The sequence below is a fragment of the Gymnoscopelus braueri genome (assembly GCF_963280865.1).
Source record: "Gymnoscopelus braueri genome assembly, chromosome: 14".
NCBI classification, from domain to species: Eukaryota; Metazoa; Chordata; class Actinopteri; order Myctophiformes; family Myctophidae; genus Gymnoscopelus; species Gymnoscopelus braueri.
Window position 1 is genome coordinate 34,436,260 of NC_137619.1, and position 22,907 is coordinate 34,459,166.

General features: G+C 42.5%; 1 protein-coding gene across 11 annotated transcripts in view; it reads right to left on the reverse strand.

Moving 5' to 3' along the window:
- The window catches only part of birc6 (baculoviral IAP repeat containing 6), a 150,424-nt gene that overhangs the window by 102,158 nt on the left and 25,359 nt on the right, over nt 1–22,907 (reverse strand). For 3 of the 11 annotated variants that reach the window (XM_080450173.1, XM_080450169.1, XM_080450168.1), the window contains exons 13-38: nt 21,877–21,927; nt 21,230–21,390; nt 20,775–20,906; nt 20,543–20,674; nt 19,515–19,678; nt 18,085–18,218; nt 17,508–17,669; nt 16,626–16,757; nt 16,420–16,517; nt 16,019–16,166; nt 15,503–15,636; nt 14,451–14,597; nt 13,582–13,769; nt 12,398–12,709; nt 10,419–10,518; nt 9,992–10,206; nt 9,306–9,514; nt 8,439–8,797; nt 5,316–5,535; nt 4,828–4,961; nt 3,059–3,196; nt 2,446–2,573; nt 1,640–1,771; nt 1,163–1,378; nt 679–862; nt 158–364 (exon numbers count right to left, since the gene is read on the reverse strand). In XM_080450173.1, the coding sequence (XP_080306299.1) occupies nt 158–364; nt 679–862; nt 1,163–1,378; nt 1,640–1,771; nt 2,446–2,573; nt 3,059–3,196; nt 4,828–4,961; nt 5,316–5,535; nt 8,439–8,797; nt 9,306–9,514; nt 9,992–10,206; nt 10,419–10,518; nt 12,398–12,709; nt 13,582–13,769; nt 14,451–14,597; nt 15,503–15,636; nt 16,019–16,166; nt 16,420–16,517; nt 16,626–16,757; nt 17,508–17,669; nt 18,085–18,218; nt 19,515–19,678; nt 20,543–20,674; nt 20,775–20,906; nt 21,230–21,390; nt 21,877–21,927 (4,337 nt within the window). Of the gene's footprint in view, nt 1–157; nt 365–678; nt 863–1,162; nt 1,379–1,639; nt 1,772–2,445; nt 2,574–3,058; nt 3,197–4,827; nt 4,962–5,315; nt 5,536–8,438; nt 8,798–9,305; nt 9,515–9,991; nt 10,207–10,418; nt 10,519–12,397; nt 12,713–13,581; nt 13,770–14,450; nt 14,598–15,502; nt 15,637–16,018; nt 16,167–16,419; nt 16,518–16,625; nt 16,758–17,507; nt 17,670–18,084; nt 18,219–19,514; nt 19,679–20,542; nt 20,675–20,774; nt 20,907–21,229; nt 21,391–21,876; nt 21,928–22,907 lie in introns of all 11 variants that reach the window. The other 8 variants (XM_080450166.1, XM_080450174.1, XM_080450171.1 and 5 more) reach the window with 5 other exon arrangements.

The window sequence follows — 22,907 nt, forward strand, 5'->3', positions numbered from 1 at the left end:
AAAAGAAGAGGGGAAGGAAGGAAACATTTTTTTTTAAACATAAAATGCATCACCGTCATCATGATCATAAAAATGTGAGGGTTCATGGGGGAAAAAAAATCCATGTGGTGCTTTTGGGAGCGTGTGTGTATGTTTACGGGGTGGCCTACCAACGCACTTTGGAAAACAGAGGAGGTACCAGGTGTACCTGCGATGATATCGGGCGCCAGGATCTCTTCGATGCTTTCCACCAGGGGGATGGGAGTCTGCTGGGGCAGGGAGTCGTCCGAGTCGGCCCCCGCCCCTGAAGAGGACGACGCGCCGGCCTCCTCCCCCACCGCCCCTTCGTCCATCACATCCAGAGAGCCCGGGGACAGCAGTTCACCTGGGAGACGAGGAGGACATATTTGATTACATAAATTACTTTGTGGGCCTTATGTGTCCTTAAAGTAAAGAAAATAAGAAAAAAACTGTAAAACGGTGTAACACAAAAAAATGCGTTGAGTGCATGTAGTACCATGTACTGTAGATCAGCTATTTTCGCTTGTAGATCAGCTATTTTTGAAAATCTACTATTTTAATTGATCAGTTCGATTAACTGTTGCAACCCCCTTGAACAAATATGACAAAAACACCACTTGACAATGTCAATGCATGTCCTACCACTCGTATTTGCCCCATAGGAGCAGAACCGCCTACCTGCCAAGATGTCTTGTAGCATGCAGGTGAGTGAGTATTGGGCCCAGGCGCCTCCCCAGGAGATGTCCCCCCGGTTGAAGTCTGTCCCTACCAGGAGGAGCAACAGGCGTTCCAGCTGTGTCTCTGACACTACCTCACACAGGTGGATGGTGGGTCGGGTGGAATTCGCTATCCTAGCTAGGACCTAGAGTGGACACACACACACACACACAAACGAGAGAGAGAGTTCATGCTCATGAAGCAATGGTGAACTGAAAAGTATACATTTCCTTTTCACTCTCATCTATTAGTCTATAGATGTTTAATAGTTTCATAAATTAATACATCAATTATTAGTACAACACAGACTATCAATCCATCCCTCTTAAAATCACTCCCAGTTCTTTCACTTTTTAATGGCCAGTAATCCATAATTTAATATGGAGGCTGCTTGCAGACTGACAGGAGGAGTCTAGAAATGCTATTTAATAGGTAGATTTGGGACCTTGCAGACGAAGAGCAGCAGGTCGGCATGGCACGTGAAGTCCATGGAGAGCAGGAAGAGGGCCAGCTTCTGCACGACGGAGATGCAGCGCTCGTGGGCCAGCGTGAAGGGCAGGGGTTCCACCTCGGGGGCCTCCTTGGCCGCTGTGGCCTCCGTGTCCAGCGTGAAGCGGGGACACTCGGCGGTACGCCGCAGACGAATCAGGTCCTTAAAGTGCTGGGATCAAAGGAGCAGTGGGAGAGGGAGGCACGAGGATACCAAGAACAGCACATTACTAAGTTGAACAGCACATTACTATGTTGAACGAACATTTATTAATCATTCTCCATGTTAACCCATGTTCAGAAAGCCCCAACTTCACAAGTTCAGCCGTTTCAAGAAAGCTAAATAAGGTCTTTCATTAAATTAGGGTAGTGTTGAAGTAGTTTGTTTTCATTGTGGTAGTAGATATGTGATGATTTATGTGGGAATGCTCACCTTTGATGTGGCCTGTTTGAGCTTGGCCTGCTCCACCAGGAGTTTATAGGAGGAACCTTTGTTGCTCTGGATCTTTTCCTTCTCTATCTGCTCCACCAAAGCTTTCTGTTTTGCTTTCAATAGATTTAACTGCTACAATGAAAAGGGCATGATAAATACACAATCCAACACAACACATTTCACCACCATTTGAACTCTGTGAGAAGCTTTTAGGCCCTGTGTCTTCTAGGCATCTTGTGTGAGCAGAAAAGTGCCAAAGGCGCTGGGAACAACAAAATGCTCAGAGGCACAGAGCCAGTAGTGTAGCTATCACTACCACGTAACATACGCATAAACACACAAACTCAGCATGAAGATTTAATGTCTGGCCGATGAGGGAGCACATAGAAACTTTATTGTGGTCCATGTAGTAGGACTCCAGATTAAAAAAGGTACTACTACTATTAGTTTATTACTGTGCAATCAGAGTTTGTGAAAAGTGACATTGAAAACCAGTGCCTCCATGAAATGATTGTTGCATCGGCACGTGTTGTGACCTTGTAGATCATCTATTTTGACTATTTTTGAAAGTTTCAAAAAATGTATAAATATTTTCAAAATGTTTTTTAAAGATCCTGCAGCTCAGAAAATGATTCCTATTTGGGCCTTAGACTGGAGATTCCAGTACATGTGAAAAACAATCATCACTTCATTTCCAATCATTTTTTTTAATGCTTTAATCTGAGTGTTTTGTTTTACGTACTCAACAACAAAGTTGTTGATCAGTATAAAGCTTTTCTAATGGTGTTGGGATGAGACACATTTACCTGCTTGTGGTGGACCAGCTTGTTGCGGATCTTGCGAGAATAGAGTCTGTCCAAGCTACTGTTGCCTTTGGTTGATCTGCCAGAGTTCTGAGACTGCAGACTGTTGTTTATAAAACTCCACTGGTTCCCTACATTTAATCATGGTGAGACAGATTTAGAGGGCAGAGGAGTTAGTTCAATAACTTTCACTTTTGAGGGGCACTTGCACACAACGATAGTAATTCCCAGGTTACATAGCTCAAGAAAAGGCAAATACTTTACAAATCTTTTCAATAGTCATAGAATGGACTTATTTGTGCCAAAACCCTTCTTGCATCCAAAATATTTGTTCCACCAATAAGATTAGCAGAAAAAAGCTAACTTTGAGTTCAATTAATTTACTTTATATCCCTCACTTCAAGTTGGTAATCATGTTGTCTAGACACCAGATGGTTATATTGGTGGAATCAGACTGGCATATGGTTAAGAGTCTGAGGAAGGCTGACACACACAAAGTATTTCCTTGACAGCCAATAAAGAAATGACACCAAAGAAAATATTCTAAGAACACAGACTATGTGAACCGGTCCTGTCATCTCAGTTCTCAGTGGTCGATTGCAGACAGTTCAAGTACCTGTGAAGGTCCTGTCCCTGTCCTTCCCTCCAAGGTGCTTTTTAGAGCCTGCAGCCTCGTCCTCCACACTGGCCACATAGTCCAAAAGTCTAGACACCAGCATCACCACCCAGCTGATCATGGGAATGTCCAGCACACCTTGAAAACAAGCACATACACAAAATGTCATTATAACACTCTGGCCAAAAGCAGACAACAGCATTTCAGATATCATGGTTCAGCACACGGGTTACAATTAGGTCAGCATATCTGGGAAAACTGCTTTCACCTACAACTGTTTCAACAGCTTTCTATTTTGGTAAGTATTTCATCTCCCTCATTTAACTTGCAGTGCCTTTAAGGAGCAGTTCACCCCCAAAAATCGATCACCCCTTAGAGACTTTAATTCATGGATATTCTTTTGTTTTCGTCGCATTCCTAAGCCAATAATTTGATCAGCAGCAGTTCCGGTAGGAGACACAAAGAGACTCTTTGTGTCTCCAACCGGAACCGCTGTTGGTCATCAAATTATTGGCTATATCCATGAATTGAAGTCTCCATGGGGTGAGTAATCGATAGAAAAAAAGTCATTTTGGGGGTGAACTATACCTTTAAAGGAAACTTGCAGTCACGTTGCACAATCTGCCAATTCAATGCTTTTCTTCTACAATAACGTTATATATTGCATTCTAACAGCTTGTATTTTCTTGAGCCACTATATCATCTTAGTAAAACTTGTCAGCTTGGTATTTTCACTGTTCTGAGAGCTACCTCCTCAAAGCAGTGCCTTGGGTTATACTTCAGAGTTGAAGTAAACAAGTAAATATTGATTCATTAATAACCACCCACAATGTAAGGTTTTACAGTCGTTTTACTTGCTTAATGGAATTGAAGTAGCCGATTAAACATTTATTCATTACTTACCCACTATGTATAATTTACTGTCTTTTAACTTGGGTAATGGGGATATTCGATATGGTATAAGCAATCTGACAGCACCTTGTTGAGACTTTGACGAGACGGGGGTCATGACACAATGTCGCGTTAGTTCTAGAATTGCTGGTCTACCTGTAGTCAGTCCACATTAAGGCCAAGCTAGCTCAATTCATTTGCTTTTAAGCTCTGTGGAAATGTTTCGCAAGAGTTGTAGTGATTAAGGAGTCTCAGAAAACAGCAGATGCGTTTATTCACTGACTACACATCTTTCACACACACACAGGCTCCGTTATCTCTCTTTTTCAAAGTTCTGTTCATTGCAGAACGTGTTCCTAATAATAATAACAATAGTCCCAGAGACAAAAATAAACATGGGGAAGAAGTGTTCCGTTTTTACGTACCACATATCTGGAACAAACTGAGAAAACTGCAGGTCTGCTACAGCTGTCAAGTTCTTTTAAATCAAAGCTGAAGACTTGCACTGTACCATTATTCTCGTACCTTATCAGTTTTATTTTAGCTTATACTTATTGCCTCTTAACTCTTTAATAACCATTTATAATTGTATTCAAATGTCTTTTACGATATGCGTTTCTTTTAAACATTGTCTTAATGCTCTTAATGTTCTCAATTCACTTTGAATTGCCTTGTTGTTGAAATGTGCTATGCATAAACTTGCCTTTGTCTCAACTCAGAGGCCTTTGAGAGCATTTATGTGTTCAAAGTGTGGCAGTAGAAGTTGAACTTGGCTCAACTTCAGTACAGTGATTTTTGACCGGGCTTGCTTATACAGCACACTGAGATACTGCCAGCTAGTTTTGTGCGGAATGGTGCGTCAGGTGTTTCTTCTTTACCTTCAGTCCTCCTCTGGCTGGCAGCCTGAGGCTGTAGGGGACACAGCAGGTTGTCCAGGAGGTTGAGCAGGCCCTCTAACACACCACTGTTGCTGAGGGATCTTTGGCCAATGCAGGACAGGAGCATGAACACCCTGGGGTAGATGAGCCATAAACATAATGGGATTATTATAAGCCATGATAACAATTTGTCAGGCACAGGACAAACAGAACTGTATTGTACCAAACCTTGTATGTTAATTTTCATTGTTCTGATGTGAGGAGATCAATAATAGTGTGGCAAAAAATATGGAATGCATGAATAATTCTGTATTCTTTGCAGAACAATACATCGAAGATAGGGATAGTTGATGATCCTACCCTATAATCACTCTTAACACTTTCTACTGTCAAGTCATAACAATTAATTTTAATAATCAGTCAATAATAAACAGATTTGAAAACGTCATTATGAAACGGAATAGTGAAGCTTGTGTGCCCTCTCTTGCCTGTCTTGGGGAAAGATGAGCAGCTGTTCAGAGTTGTACAGCTCCTGCAGGACATTGGAGAGGAACTGGCCCCACCAGCGCTCGCCACCACACAGCTGCACCAGCAGCAGGCCTGCGTGTAGACGGATTTTGGGCGTGCCGCTGATGCACAGGTGCTTGAAGAGCTCCTCACAGGCCTGGGCGTGGAAGGTGCTCTGGAGTACCGAGGGTACCGCGTGGCCTAGGAGAAGAATGGAGAGAGGGGGAGAGAGAGAGTACAGAGAGACATAGGGAGGAAAGACAGAGAGACAGAGCGGAACGAGAGATATATAAGGAGGGAGAAACAGATGAAGGTAGAAAGAGTAGACAGAGAGACAGAATAGGTGTTAAGTGACTGAATGAGTATTTGACAAGAGCAAAATGTCCGAATGGCTTTAAAAAAGTAATCATGAGCAAAAGGACTGAGTGTTATCATTCTACTCCTGTTACTAAGGATGGGTTAAATTCTCTATATTATTATTTCACCACATACTATAAGCATAGGGCTAAACTTGCGCTGTGACCTTGAACTTTCATAAATGTAACCAAAAACAAATTATCAAAATGCAGCTTTGTCCTGATCCTACCTCCAACTCATCGGGGAAGTCTGATCTAAAACAGATTTAGAACCGTCTGCCATAGCGATTAAAAAAAGACAGGGGCGGGTGCAATACACCAAGGTGATTATTGGTTTTAATTTTATTAGTTTCTATTTTTATTTGGAATATTTGTTTTCAATTTAAGTTTATTTTCAATAAATTGTTAGTGGATTTACAGTTTGCTTTAGTTTTTATCTTTTTAAAAGGCTTAGTTTTACATCATAGATCCAACAGGGAAACCACACCGTTATTAGACCCGGTCTTGTTCCTTACATACTGTATAGCATTAATTCACAAGCATCAGTCATTTACATATCTACGGCAGAGGCAACCATGCAAGGCACCATCCAGTTCACTGAGAGCAAATAGGGGTTCAATGTCTTGCTCAAGGACACTCAAAACTAAACCAGGCGGAGACGGAGAACTAACCCGTCGCTCTGCCTCACTGCCGCCCATAATTTGTCACATATAAGTAAATACGGTATGATATTTAAATTAAAATGAAACCTTTATATTTTAACTTGCTATCCTTGACTTATTCTCTCCTTGACTCTCACTGTTGAGGAAACTTGGAATACTTTGAAAAGCATTTCACTGCCATAATGACTGCTACTATCTGTATTGTAAGGACGTGACAAACTGAGTGGAAGATCAACAAGGGAAGACAAAGAAAAGTGGGAGCAAAATTATTCAGACACTTTTTTTTTGCATCATGCAAGTCTCCTCAAACACCTACATAGGAAATCATTACTCAACCAGTTTTACACATTCATGAGAATTTCATTTTATTGTTGCTTATCTTGCTGCCTCTTCAGGGGAGAGCCTAACACAAGGTTAGAGAAATAATGAGGCTACTGTAGGCATTTTTTAACATGCCTTCAGTTTATTCTGGATAGAGGCATAGGACAATCAAAGAAACGGCGAGAGCTTGCCGCTAGGGAGCTGATGCATTATTCCCTTTCATGTAAGCAGCCGTGTGAATCTGCACAACGGTGCACTATGTTAGATTAGACGACTGACTGTTAAGGAGGACATTGTTTAGTATGGTTTCTACAGCTCCAAGAGTTCCCCAGCTAACCTTGGACAACTTTGAGAAAGCTACTTTTATTCAACTGCATGGTTAACACATTGACTGCCAGAATTATTTCATATTTTTTTAGCCAGTTAGCCACAAAAAAAAAGAGATCTACGCGATTGGCACGTGGCGGCTTTTAAGCGGTTCGCGTAGATCTACGTGATTGGCAGTCAATGTGTTAAGTGTGGCTGCCAAATATACTTGTATAATTATCTATCTATTTACGGAATCTGTGTGTGTGTGTGTGTGTGTGTGTGTGTGTGTGTGTGTGTGTGTGTGTGTGTGTGTGTGTGTGTGTGTGTGTGTGTGTATTGGGCAATACACACACACACCAACGGTTTTCCGATAACCGAAAAAAACACAAATATCTGTGTCTTGACAGTCCATGGGTCTGCGGAGGACATACTGAATCTCTGTGTAATTGTTGGCGGAGCTTTGCGTCACGTTTGTGCCTCTTTGCCAACATAAGCGACGATTTCTGATGACAACATGGATCCCTGTATCTCAATATATTTAGTCGATCGGTTGTATGTTAATGGCTACCACACTGGGTATAACAAGTACAAGTGCATATACGGGTGTATATACGGGCATGTATTCTCAACTTGCATCGTTCCTGACCTGCATTGCTCCCAAATTGTGGTAACGGTTACCACACAGGGTACTCTAAAAAAAGGGGTACAGCGAGAACTCTGACAACAGGTACAACTGAATGGGTATTGCATAACAACGGTGGGGCATACATTCCCAATTTACAACTTGCGTGGTCCCCCCTGAGTAGATTTTGTGGCATTAAATATGCATCTCCAATGTCCATTAAAAGTAGGTGAAAATTCTTGGGTGCCTGGTGACCCATACTCTATTCTCCTAGTGAGCGCGTCTTACACGACTCTCCTCACTCTCTGACCTTGGTTTCCTGTCTCTCTACACTGACCTATCAGAAATAAAACAAATAAATAAAAAATTATTTTTCTTTGAAACCACATCTAAACATCATCTTGTTGATCTAGTCAAAAACTATCCACTCTTAGAGTCAAACGTGTACAATTTCATAGGCTATGCTTAAACACTTAACCCATGTGTGGCTTTCAGGTCTGTGGGACCCATTTTCAAAGTTTACTTAAAGAAAATGTATGCAATTCATTATTTTTTCAACTTGAGACTTAGCCTTAGCTCAATTTCTGTTAAGAACATAATAATGTAGTGCACACTGTGCACCCCCTATTACATACTGTATGTGGCTGCCAATTATAATATATATATATATATATATATATAAGCTTTGTCTATTATGACATGTCCATAGTATGGATGCTAACGGTCATGTGGTTAATAACACATACAGTTGAAGTCATCACAAAACACTCAAGACATCACAGCCCCCCCACCCAAACCCATCACCCTGCATGAACCACCCACCATTCTCCTCACCGTTGTTGGAGTGCAGCAGGCTGAGCAGCGTGTCCAGCAGGTAGCGGATGATGGTCCTCAGCTGCTCGGTGGAAGAGTTCTGAATCAGCTCCTGTGCATCTGCGACCGTGGCCCCGGCCTCTGGAAGCGTTTTGCGTCCGGCGCCCAGGGACACGCGTAGCCTCTGGACCGCGTGGTGGGCCAGGTTGAGTTGGAGCTGCAGCTGAATGCAGTCCTGGTAGGCGGAGAAGACACGCTGGTCCTCCTCCACAGCCTTGTCGGGCTTGCGCAGGAAGTACTGGGCATTGTTGGCGCTGTTGAGCGGCGGCAGGTCGATGTTCTGCAGCAGCGTCTCCAGCCTGTGGCACGCCAAGTTATACCTGGATGGGAAGGGGGACGAAGAAGAGACACATCACTGCACTTTCCATGGACTCTAAAGGGCTTCAAATTGTGCATATTCGCCCGAAATGTCATCTGTGTGACCTCAGAAAATATAATTGTGAGCATTATTTTGTGCGAGTGCAAATAACTGTTGTGGTGCGACCAAAACGGGACGACAAATGAAGTTTACTCATTGACACGATGGAGTGGAGACGCCACTGGGTGCTGCTGTGCAGACATTCCAGTACTTTGTGCAGACATGGGCTGCTCCATGTGAGCATGTGTGTGTGCGCCACTGTCGGAGCTGTTCCTCTAGTCTAGGCAGAGACAAGAGTCTTTTACAAGAATTTTATAACTTCCAATTACATTAACCAAATGGGTTATGAAAGTGATTGGAATCAGTGTGGACGGTACTGGCTTGTGTGGTCGGCTGCTTTCACCATTTTATCTAACTTGTAAAGTAAGCAGAGTGATGTAACTGTGAGAGTGGTTCATGTCCTGGCTCACCTGCACTGGATGTCCTCCTGCAGTGCCACCATCATGGCCAGGTGCTGGTCCACATCTGGCTGGCTGGCCGCATCGCTCTCTCCCCGTAGCGGGTCGTGCATTAACTTCAGCTCACTCTCCCATGGTAAGATGTAGGTGTGGCCATAGTAGAAGCCCAATGGGATCTTGGCCCGGGCATTGGTGCTACCGTAGCGTCCAATGACAGTGATCTATGCGAGTTGAAATCAAACAAGAGCTTAGGTTAGGAGCCACTATGAAGACCCAAAAACATAAAACACACACTTCACGTACTGTAGGTTATTTAGCACACCACAACAAACTGGCTGCATTACTTTGGAGATCACCGGATTGGTTTTATTTTCAGGATGAAGCAGCTGCTACCATTTTACAGTAGTTATAATATTCAAAGATTAAGTCAGCAGTCAGAACAGCAAATCTGATTAGGCCACGAAAATAAAAAACAGATGTTTAGAGTCAGACTTGGTTCACAGACGATTGATTTAATCTCCAATTGGGGGATAAAGAACCCCGTCTTTCTCACTCTCAAGTCTGATTTATAAAAAATAAATCATCAGCCTTGCCTAAATTCATTTCCAGCCATTTAGCATCCCAGCTAGACAGCATTCAACTTGGGAACACAAAGTGGCAACAGTTTAAGCAACCCAACAGAAAAGAGACAAACAGACCTTCATGAATCTGCAGACGGGTGGTGGCAGGAGGTCGTGCAGAATGAGGGAGTGGGTGCTGATGTCAGTGGCCACCACCAGTCTGCGACCATCCACCTCCTCGCCCAGTGTCCATATGTCTATAGACAGGGACGCCAGGTCCCCGCAGGTGGGGATCAAAGCATCCGTCAACAGCACAGGACGGCCAAAGTCCAGTGTCACAAACCGACGCGCCCCTGGGATGTACAGTGGAAGAGATCGAGAAACAGAAGGGAGATGTGTGTCGATCAAATGACCAACAGTCATTAAAGACAATGTGACGTGCAGCTTCATATTCCCAAATCGCTTTGTACACATTTCCAGATTTGGTATTTTTGATAAATGGGTTCGACCAACATTTACAGTAAAAAAAAAAAAAAGCTACTAAGTGTACGAGTCCTGGACTTACCAGAGTGCATGCGTTCAATGATGATGGACTGATGTGGAGGAGGCTGGAGAAAGTGAGAAGCCTGGGAGATGGCTAATGCCAGACCACTCCCCATGGGGTTCTGAAAGCAACACAGCAACGTCACTCAAGTTACAACAGTCAACATGTCATAGCAAGGCGCCAACATAATTTCCATCCACTTAACTTCATTTGTAATTGCTGTACACTGATGTGAACTCAGCTATTGGTACTTGCTGCTATGCAATGCAATACCTTCGACATTTACAGTGTTTCCCCTAGAATGGTTAAATGGGTGGGCAGACAGAGGTGGGTTGGCCTTGGTGTTGACAGGAGTAATGGGGTGTGCCGGCACCCATTGTGTCCGTCTCGGTAGAGCGAGCCATAACCAATACACCACTGAATTTGCCGTTTGAAATTCTGTGTAATCTTTCAAATGACCGCAATAATTAATTGTTATTTAACAAAGGAAAATACACATAGCCTTGTCCCATGATGGGTCACCTTTCAACTTATTGGAAACGTTCTCCTGACACTCCTCCACAGTGCTGATCCAGAATCTGCCCTTAAAAACTGGTAGAATCAACTCCTTTCCCTAAAGAGTTTTTTCCTCGTACAGTTTACAGTACCTGTAAAGTGTTGCTCGCCTTTGCAAAGATAAATATCTATCAGGTTGTAAGCAGGCAATACATTTCATTACTGTAATTGAGATGTCAGTGAGAGAAATAAACATTAACTTGGCTTATAGTCAAAGCGTTTCAAATTATACCATTTTCCAAACACCTGTTTGGCAGTAGAAAAATACATTAATCTGAGCTGCAACAATCATGCTGTTGTGCTGAAATAATTGGCTCATACATCTGCTAATTTAAAAAATGTTATTATTTTATTACAATTAAATCGATTAGTGTGATTAACTGGTACACTGATTGATAGATGACCCCACTGAAATGAAAGAACTCACGCTACCTGTCAGTAATGACCGAGGGAGACACGGATAATTCAATGATAAAGCTCTCTGTGAGAACTTGGCCTCAGGTCAAATCTATAGTATGAACTTATACCTATATTATTAACCTGTACTCTAAAAGGTAGTTTCGGTAAGCAAGCAAAACTGAGCCATTTTGCGTAGTAGGGTAAATGACAATTAACACCCTTGTAATATCAGTGCTTCCATTGGAAATGTAAGAGAAATCAAAGTTGTTTTGGCAATGGTTTTTCAATATGAAATTTTTAATGATTGCCCAGGGACCCCAGATATATATATATATAGATATAGATATAGATATAGATATAGATATAGATATGAGAGAGTGAGAGAGTGAGAGAACTCTGACCCAACAGTTTTGTGGGCATGGCTCCTGTTAAATAAACAAAAACAATCTATCAAAATTTACAGTTGAGGAAATACTGCAGCAAAAGAAAAGCAATTCCCTCTCCTCCATGACGTGTGTAATAGTAGGGGAAACACTGAAATACTAATTAGTTCTTCTAAGAGCTTCTAAGATCATCAAAGTCCTAGGAACATGCTGGTATTTTGGCTCTTGTGGTTAACCACTTAGCAAGATGTCAAGTTAGCAACCACAGGACCACATACTACCAGCTTCATGTGCCAACTAGGCCAACTAATCAAGATAATGTCTTCACCTCATGCTAGCATTGTGAGTAGACTCTCCAAGGAGGCCACAATCACAGAAGGAATAGAGACTGAGTCGGAGGTAGTCAAATCATTGGCCTCTAATGTATTTTGGCGGACATGGTTCGGCACAAGCCATTCTCAAAGCCATGGGGGTATTTTAAAAAATGGCGTTCAGAGCGGCTTGTACCGAACCATGTCCCCCAAAATATATTGGATACAAATATTTTGTCTTGTTTCCTATTCAGTCGTTTTATGTGTTGACCAAGGAATGACTCATGCAGCTTCATACTTCAACTTAAGATTGTAGCGATCACTAACCAAGCTTCGATCTTATGCTACTAACCGGTTTGGTTTTCTGGCTGCTCTTGCTATGTGCGACCATATTGACAGGACCAGGGTCCATCATTGATCCTGGGAAGAGGTGGGCCAACTCGGCACTGAAGGCTGCCGACACAGCCTCATTGGGTGGTGTGAGTGGAGGGGTCATGAAGAGAGGCGTAGTCTTGGGCGTCGGGGGAATAACGTCAGAGGGGTGAATGAAGAATCCTGGTGCAGAGGGGTTGGAAGGCACAGAGTTGTGGATGGGCCCCACACCGGAGGCGGCGGCAGCTGCCGCTGAGGTGGTCTGGTGCAGCTTGGCCTCCAACTTAGCCTTCTGCTTACAAGACAGAGATAGAGGACAAATATTTATTCATTAGCATCATCAGTCAATATGCCTCAAGTTGATCAATTCTATTCTATACACCATGCAGTTTGATTTATTTTGGTGGTGAAACATGCATCAGATGACTGGCCATGTCATCAATGCATTGTTTACAACGTCTTTCAGAGCACGGTTCTATTTTGGAGTGTCAGATCAGCATGTGGCACTGACCATCCTCAATTAGATGGAGCAATGCAGAACCGTAACCTCTTTTTATTTCAAATTCTTAATGCAGTGTATGTATGATTGTTTTCACTTGTTTGACCGTTCTAGAAACGTCTATATACATAGAATTAAATAGACGATGTGAACATGACAGGTGTCAGTGTCAGGGCCTTTACTCTGTAATGAGTAGAATTGTGTGACCAGGCTTGGGAGGAAATAATTGCATGATTAAGCATTTATGCGTAGTATACTTTGCATGTGTAATCCCAGTCAAGGTTTCTATGCATATTACTTGGTAGCTGCGCTAAGATTTTTCTTTAACCAACACCATAAATAAACGAAATAAATACATAAATACTTTATTTGTTTAAGTCCAAGATAACCTAAGGGATATACCTTTAAATTAATTTCATTACGGTTCTTAAATTAGAGCTTCAGAATAACTTCCAAAAAGTCGTATGTTTTGTACACAAATAAAGTTGCACAGTAAAATTCTTAGCGTTCATTTAACTCTGAAGTGTAACTCTTCCGAGTTAAATTAACACTGGGATTTTGCAGCGTATCGTAAGCCATTTCTAACTTAAAAGCCAGTCTAATGGCAGCTATACCACTTCAGCCTCTCTGAAAGCAAGAGGAGAGGATCCTGGTGGCTCCCTAACCTGCTGCTGCAGTTTAAGCAGCTGCTGTTGTTTCTCCTGCAGCACCTGCAGTTGCTGCTCGGCAGACACCATGGCGTGGGACAGCGACTGGAGAGCCACCTGGGCCGCCGAACTCAGCGCCGTCGAAGCCTCGCCCACTGTGCCCGTCGATAGACCGCCCACTGTTGGCGTTACGCCAAACGTGCTCACTGCAGGAACAAATGACAAGAGGGTCAATGATAATTAGCAAACCATGACAAATAACAACATGTCTGGTTCAATCAAATAAAAAGTTGGTTGAAAGGAAAAAAAGAGGAACCCAGCTATATTGTGTGTATTATCATAGAGCAGCAGGATCAAAGTGGGATCCAGGGGACTCCCAAGGGTCCTTGAGGGGGTTTAAACATTTAAGCCCTATTAAAAAAGTTTCAGCTATTCGAAAATAGCCAATCTTCAAGCTCACATCACATCGCGATGCCACACGTTGTGAACTTGTAGGTCTCCATTTTCTAAATATTTAGAAAAATCTGAAATCTGGCCCCCGACACAAAATCTTTTCAATTGGTGGCCCTCTGCCAAATTCATATCAATTTGGGGGTCCTTGACATGAAAATGTTTGAGAACCACTGTCATAGTGGTGCTCAGTAGAAAAAAAAAGAAATCCAAGCCCCTTTGATTTCCATTATAAAATTACAGATAAATATTTCAAAAAGTATAAATCTTGGACAAACACAGACTGACAGAGACCGATAATCTTATAGCAGGCTAGCCTCCTGCAGAGCCATGCCGTAAAAAGCAATGTTGTTGTCTGAAAGCATTTCCAAGTAACTTTGCAAGGAGAACTTTAGATTCCTTTCCCTTTGAGGTGTACAAATGTCCAGGATATTTACCTGTGAACATGCTGGCATCGTCCCGCTCAACCCGTGTACCATCACTGGTGGAGATGCAGCTGAAATGCAGAGGCTCTACCTCCAGGAGGCCCGTCAGGGCCGTGAAGCTGCCTTCAGCTGCTGCACAGCTGCTTACCTTTCCGTTCCCTGCAGCACACACATGGATATGAAGTAATTTAAATTAAGTGAACTTCAAGGTCTTTCGGTGTAGAGGAAAAAAGGAGGGGACCAAGTATAGACCCCTGGAGGACCCTAGTCAATGAAGTACAGTATATAGGGTTTAAGTTAAAGGGATACTTCACTTTCGGGCCGGGGACACATTTAAAAAAAATATTAAAAATAAATGAAAAAAGTTATGGAAAATTCATGGCCCCCTCACGACACGCAGTGTCCTACTAATGTGTGAGGGGGCCATGAATTTTCCATAACTTTTTTCATTTATTTTTAATATTTTTTTTAAATGTGTCCCCGGCCCGAAAGTGAAGTATCCCTTTAAAGTCTCCCTCCAGACACGTTTCAAAGTATGCACAAAATACTCTACTTTGAATAGGTTGTTTAAGACAGTTTTCTCACACAAAAAAAAAATGTACACTGAAAGTGGCCTGGAAGGACATCTCTTTCTCCCTCATTGAGAAATTATGAAACTATGAATATTCAAATATCACAGGCCTCGTCTGCACCACCACTACCCAGTTTTGTCCAAAGCAATTTGTTTTTAGATTTGAGCAAGTGGCTATTTGCATATTGGACCATGAAAGGTTTGCAAGATTGGTCACACACACAGCCGGCTCAGATTTGGAAAAATATGTAAGAATGTAAAAAGGAAATTCCGCTGGCAAGTTATGTAGATAACTTGCCATTTCCTGGAGGGGGGGGACTTGTAATTATGCTTTCTTGGAAAGGCAAGTCACTAGTCATATTTTCATGACAATAAATATAAGTTGTCATTCCAGAATGTCACGCTGGTGAGACTTTTGTGAATCAAGCTGCACTGAAATGCTTGGAAGGTTTAAAATGGTTGAAAAATATTTGTGGTCTCGTGTAGTGCATACCTGAGAGGATGTCAGAGAGGTCGATCTCGTCAGACTGAACTCCAATGCTGCTGTTGAAGGCATTCTTACAGGAAGAGCCGCTGACCTCCAGGTCAAACAGTACTGGGTCAAAGGGAGAACTATACAGACCGTACCTGAAAAGGAGACACGTTTGAGAAGAGGTGGTCAGAATTTTCAACTCCTAAGAATAAGAGTCAAGAACCCAATCAAGATAATAAAGATACAATTAAATACTGAGCTCCTTGCCCTAGATATCTGCACAGTATCTCTGAATGAGTGAACACATGCACAGACTTAAGTCTACAGTCTTGCAGCTGTAACAAAACTACATTTTCTATTATTCAAACATCATGAAAACATTTATTTTAAACAAACACATTGATACAAAGCTAACAAGCCAGTAAAGGGTTTCGACTACCAAAGCACACAATTATATTCAGCAAACTAAAATATGGAATTACAAAAGGCTTTAGAAATCCTTTTCAGGCTACGTCCAAAAGCTTTGGGCTCCAGTACCTGGTCTGCAACAGTGCCTCTAGTGGAGTGAGGCGGTCCTGCAGCTGGCGGGACACTGCAGTGAGCAGGGAGGCACATGTTGTGCTGCAGCCTGCCAGGTCCTCCTCCTTAACGTAGTTCAGCAGCACAAAGTACCAAAACACTGACCCTGAGGGAAGACGGGGGAGTGGAGGTTAAAATAAAGACAGGTGGAAAACAACACAACAGTGCAGGTTAAGGAAGGAAAGGGGATACATTGAAGAGCAGAGAAAATGGAGAGCTGTAAATGAGAGATCTGTGCAGCAGGGGTGAATACCAGTACCCCTAATTGTTAATGATTAGGTTTTGACTGGAAAACTGGTCACAGAACTAGAACTTTTGGTGACTCAAGGACAGAAAAAGTTGCTTTCCCAGCTACTTACCACCTGTTGCTGCTGCAGGTAAGTAAGGCATATTGTCGAGCAGAGCCTTCAATAGACCCATACTGAAACCCTGTTGACTCGGGTCGCCTTTTCCATTGCTTCGTTAAAAAAAAAAGGAAGAAAAAAGGGTAGATGTTCAACATGTGAATATTAATTCAAAGGTCCACACATCAAGTACTGTCAATTAAAATGTCTACAGTTCTTACCTAATACAAAGTGCAAGAAAGCGGGCACATTTGTGGGCTATACTCCGACCGGCCTCAAAGAAGCACACCCGTACAATGTCAGACAGCCTTCTCCGGGTTTTGGCCAGCAAGCCCTCCTTTCCTTCTCTCAGGCTGCAAAGAAGTTATATCAAATTAAAACATAAATAAGCCTTATCCCATTCAATGGTCTGAGCTAAAAGATTGGAAACATGCATATGAAGTAGGACTAATGATTAACCCATTAAGACCTGGAACTGTGTCATTTTTAGATTTGAGCTAAAAAGCATTATTTTACACTTTGGGCTATTCAAAAATAGCAGATCTACAAGCTCATAGCGCGGCACCGAGTGCCGCGCTACGAGCTTGTAGATCTGCTATTTTTGAAAAATCGTGAAAATGTGTGCAAATCTTTGAATATATATATTTTTAAAGCGATTTTTTTAAAACTCAAATCTTTGCTTCTGGGGGTCCCTGGAACACAATATTTTGATGGGGGTCCTCGGCCAAATAAAAATTTTTTGAGGGTCCTTGACATGAAAAAGATTGAGAACCACTGATATAGAACCATATATTTTTCAGAATACTGTTGAGATTTAGGAGACATGTAGAATCGGCCTCCATTTGTACACTCTCACGAGTTAAATAAATACTGAGGATTGTACAGTGTAGATTGGGGGTCCCAGAGATAAAAATGGTGTCAAATGGGGGTCCATGGCCTAATACTTCTCAAACTGGGGGTCCTTGAAATGAATAAGGTTGAGAACCACAGCCTATTTTTTTCTTTTCTTTTTAAATAATCGTTCATTGATCGAAATGGAGGAAGTTTGAAATAACAGTGATATTGATTTGAAGTCTTATCGCACAGCCCTAGCTCGGCCCCACCTGCAGGGTCCATTGGAGTAGACTCCAGCCAGCCAGCACAGAATGTCCAGGATGAGGCTCTGGGCATGCTCCGTGCCTGGGCCCTCCTCTGTCCGCTTACACAGCGCATTCAAGAGCTTCTCGTGGAAATCTGGGAACTGCAACATGGCACAGCGCTGGACCCTAAAAGGCATAGGATAACAACCAGATTGGTTAAACAACAACCAGAAAAGTTAACAATTCTGTAAAATCCAAGACAATAATATATTTTGCAATGTAAGCCAGCAAATTACAAGATTTAAATGCAGAAGAATTAACAAAACCTTTTGCAAGTCAAGAGTTCATTTGTCCTGGATTCATTAGAGTAAGCAAGTCATTAAAAAGCTACAATTTGATCTTTCATTCAAGTTCCTTTCTACTGGACGTGATTCACCTGGGTGCCTGAATATGATCTGTGGCTACATGATCAAAAAGAAAATAAAAAAAAACTGCTTTTATCCAAACCTTTAGAATAACTCAAATTCTTTACAATGAAAATTCTTCGGCGCCCCCCCCCCTTCACCACGATGTTGGTACTGCATACTATAAGTGGTCTGACCTTTCTTTGGGTATTGACGTCTTCTTGAACCGCCTGATTGTGACCGACACCTCCTGCAGTAGGTCACAGCCACGCATATTGTCAGGCTTCTTCGAGGGTGTCGGGGGTTCTGCCTTTGATGTCGAGGCCTTCTCCTGCACAGAGACCAACCGAGAGTTTAAGTCATTGGCATTCTCACAACACAGCCATTTGACATGTTGAGAGCTGTTGACAGGAATCAGGAAATGTCCCCATTCCTGAGACATGTTTGTATGTGGGTTTGAGTCTAGAGACGTGATAGTAGCACTTCTCTACCAGTAGATGGCAGCAAAGGAGGATCCATAATTTTCACAGCAGACATGATAAAGGAGACCATAACATTTGAACTTATGATTACAAAGCCAGCTTTGTCCATCAGGTAGAGGACATACCTCAACGATTAAAACATTTAACATGGACAAATGAGTAGGGGATGTGCACTCGTTCTGTATAATCCTGTTATGACTCCGAATTTGGTATACAACATTAAAAAGCAATCCACACAGTGATCCTCGGCTGTAGGGGGTGCTATGGGGGGTCGGTGACCCCTTAGTTCTGGCGCTGGCTGGGGGGCTGGGAGCTCCACATGCACGCGCGAGCACGCACCGTCAGCTGCGGTCTTAACACCTTAAAGTTTAAACAATAGCCTCTCAAGGTTCGCGCCTCTCAAGGTTCGCGCCGTCAGCGGCGAGCCGTTCTCAATAGCGTCTACCTGGCTGCTTTGCATAACATTAGGCTACTCGAAAAAAGCCATGGACTTGAATTGAATGTGTATTCCTCTCACAATGAGAGACAACAGTCTCTGCACTGCAGAGTGTGAAGGGGATCGCTTAGAAGAGGACCCAGTTCTCTGAGACAAGACAAAGACAAGTTGTCTGATTATTTTAAGTACTTATGTGTGGGTGAGTCTATGTAAAGGGCTTTTATATAAAACTAAAAGGAAAATAAAATAATTAATTAATTGAAACAAAAATAAAAACAACAAATTAACAATGCAACTAAATAATAAGATATAATTACATAAAAAATCACATGTTGAATACAGTATTTCAACTAGCACTGAGCTGATTGGCTATGTGCACATGCGTGCGCGTGCACGTGACGTCAGAAAATATAGCCCCCCTAGTTCAAAAATCCACAGCTCATCACTGATCCTCGGTGTGCGTTGACCACATACTCCTTGGGATTCAACTCCAACTCCCTTGTGCGTCTCCCCTTGGTTTCCTGTCCCTCTACACTCTCCTATCTGAATAAGGCAGAATATTCCACACTAATCCTATTGAGTGCACATTTGAGATCAACAGAAAAATACCACTATCTTTCATTATTATGGTTTTATCTCAAGGTCACCCCTATAACCAGGTAAAGAAGTGAGAAACTCGGGGGAGGGGGGGTCTCGGCTGGAGCTCTACCTTGGAGGCCTGTGCCCTCTGCAGCAGGGTGGAGAGCGAGTGGGACTTGCTCTGGGGCTTGGTGCTGGGCATGCGCACCACGGGCCGCAGGCTCTCCTCCATGCCCTTGTCGCTCACAGCTTTGATGTGGACCAGGAAAGACCGATACTTGCCCCCCGCCATTCCTGCATGGGAGGGGAGGGGAGGGGGAGAAGAGGGGCAGACCGGCAGAGGACACTGAAAACACACCCAACAGTACAGGTACATACATAAGAGACGTGACGGGAGGGGACAGAGGGGTTAGAGCAGGGCCAAGCCAAACCGTTTCTGAAATCACCCAAAAGTCAATGACAAGTCTGTCCTCAACGCATTGCGTTGCGTAACGTTTCAAGATAAATTAATACTCAGGATTATTACACCACCAGCAATGAAAACCGTGGCCAGAGGCATTACGCCTGATTTATACGTTGATGCGCATCATGCCGCATACTGGAGATACAGGTTCAAGCTTGTAGATCGGCTTTCAATGCAACTAAGTACAAATCAGGCCTTGTGTTTTCAGGTTGTCCGTCCATCTGTCCCTCGTTTGTGGGATGTAATAGAATATAGATGACTTCGGACAGACACAGAACTGCAATTGGTTCGGGGAGGCATACAATCGCGATGTAGTATTATGCAGTTATTCAGAAAGAAGATATAATTTAAGTAATCAAGCGACACACTATAGCAGTTTTTTCTCTCTCTGGCTCAATGTCCACCTTATGACATGAGCACTGAACCGTCACTTTTAGCCTTAATGTCTGACGTGCCGTTGAAATTTCGGACTAATAAAGTATTCAATAAAATAATTAATTAATGTCACCTGCGTGTTCAGCATAAATGTGTGAGTGCAAAATGCTCAAAATGTAAGGGTCTATTACCTTCCATGGGATATAACGTCAACAGCAATATGATGATCAGGTCAGGAAAAGCTAAATGTTTTCCTTTTGTCAATTGAACAGAACACACAATCTCAATCACATTCGACATGTAGTATTTATTGTCGCTACCTTTGACGAGCTTGGGGCTGGTGAGGCTGAGCATGCCTGCATGTCCAGAGAGATCAAGGCCACTGGCGAGCCATACTGGACCACACAAGATGTCCTCCTTATGGTCCTCCAAGAAAGGGCACAGCCTGGAGCCTGGAGGAGACAGATTAATCATTTGGGCTGCTGTTAAGGCTGAGCAGTACACCGTTGGCAACAACCATTCCCGTTGCAGTCAGCTGGTTCAGTACTTTACCTGCCGTATCCTCTATGTCCATGAACTGGATGTCTTCCGTGAAGTCATGGAGGTGCGGCTGGCCATTCTTCTCCCCATTGGCGTGGAGGACTTGGGACAGGGGGAACGATATCTGTCTGTCCACTGGCGTTTCTGCAGCAAAAGGATTCAAGATACAAACAGATCGTTTTGAGGTAGTACAGATTTCAGAGCAAGCGTTTAAATCAATGTGACTGGAGCAAGGTAGGTAGAACATATTTCCACACAAAAAAACAATAAATCAATCAAGGACCGCATTGGATCACTTTTATAGTTTTAGTTTTCTTAGCTTTATTTAGATATAATAAAAGGGTATACAGAGACAAGAGGTGTTAGGGCAGGTCTCTGGACAGAATCAAACTGGGGAATTTGCAATTATGTGGTTGACACTATCTGGTCAGCATATCCCCTTGAGGAACTAGATGGTGTGTTCTTACCATTGACTTTGCCCAGCCCGGGGGCTTTGTTCTTCAGCAAGGTGACCTGGATCTGGGGAATGTTGGTGATGTTGGCGTTCATGACAAACTTGAAGTCCACATGGCCCACCATGCAGGCCTTGGGCAGAACCAGTTCAAACACGTGCTCATCCCAGCTCGAGCTACACAGAGAACTCAAGTTAGTCAACAAGTTCATAGTAATGTATACTATACATTAGTAACTTAGCAAATGTGTAATCGGATAAAAGGCAAAAGAAATTGGTTTAAAACTAGTTACACATATTCAGCCAATCCAATAATCCACTATTAAGTCTGTAATAGTCAAAATAACTTTTAGAGTTTTTTAGATTTTTTCAGAAAATTAGGATTAGGATTTAGAACAGTGTCAACAGTGGTTCTCAAAAATAGCAGATATACAAGTTCACAGTGCGTCAGTTGCTATTTCTGAAAATTTTTGAAAGATCTTAAAAGTGTTTAAACACCAATCTTCTCTTCTGGGGTCCGTGGCACAAAACATTTTCAGATGGTGGTCCACAGCCAAATAAATATCATTTTGGGGGTCCTTGGCACAAAAAAGCATTAAGGCCTCAGGTCTTAATGGGTTAAAGCACAATGACACTTGGTAGAAGTTTGGGTTGTATAGTTACCTTTCTCTGATGTGACTCCAAATATTGCAGAAATATCGTCCAATAGATGCTCTGTTGATTAGAAATTGATATTCCAAAACTTAATCCTCATGTACTTACATTGTACAGTGAAACTACCCTTATTAGAGTCACTCTTTTAGCACATGAAACAAACAAACAAAGCAGATTCTGCCAATACATATCACAAAACCCAGTGCTGCATTATTATTATTATCTATTTTGTTTAAGAAAACTGCACTTCATGTTGATCTTACCATCTTTTTTGTGAGGTTATATATATTGGCAGAATCAGCTTTGTTTGCTTTCGTTTATGTGCTTCAAGAGTGACTTTGAGAGCCGTTTCACCGTGTAATGCAAGTCACTGAGGAGCAATTTTTGGAATTTTATTTTCGAATAAACGGAGCTAACTATTGAAGATATCTCACCAATATTTGGAGTTACATAATAATGGCAACTATACAACCCAAACCCTGTCACTACGCTTTAACCCATTAAAGCCGGGAAAGCATCCGTGTAATTTTATATTTTAGCCCCGTCACAAAACGTTTTCAGATGGTGGGACCGTGCGGCCAAACGCATATCATTTCGGGGGTTCTTCGCACGAAAAAGTTTGAGAACTACTGATTTAGCATACAGTAGACCGTAAAAGAAATGGACAGTCATGCCCCGGGTTTCTACAGAACGTAAATTAAGCCTATTTTTCACTCAAATCCGCTCTATATCCGGTCCGAAAAATGCTACTCTTAAATTAATGCTATTGGTTGGGACGAGAGCGGGGGTGGGGAATTAATGCTACTGGTTGTGTAGCTTGTCAATCAAAATCATCACAGTGTAGCCACGCCCCTCCTACAGCATACCCTCCTTTATAATTTTTTTTAATAATGGGACCATAATTTACCAAAACGCATATCATGGTGATTGAAAGAAGACTTTAAACTAGCGACTGGAAGCATATAGTATTTATGACAATGTTTATTAAAGGTAATAAAATCAAGTGTAAAGTTTGAACCGCTTGAACGGAGCCTAATTGC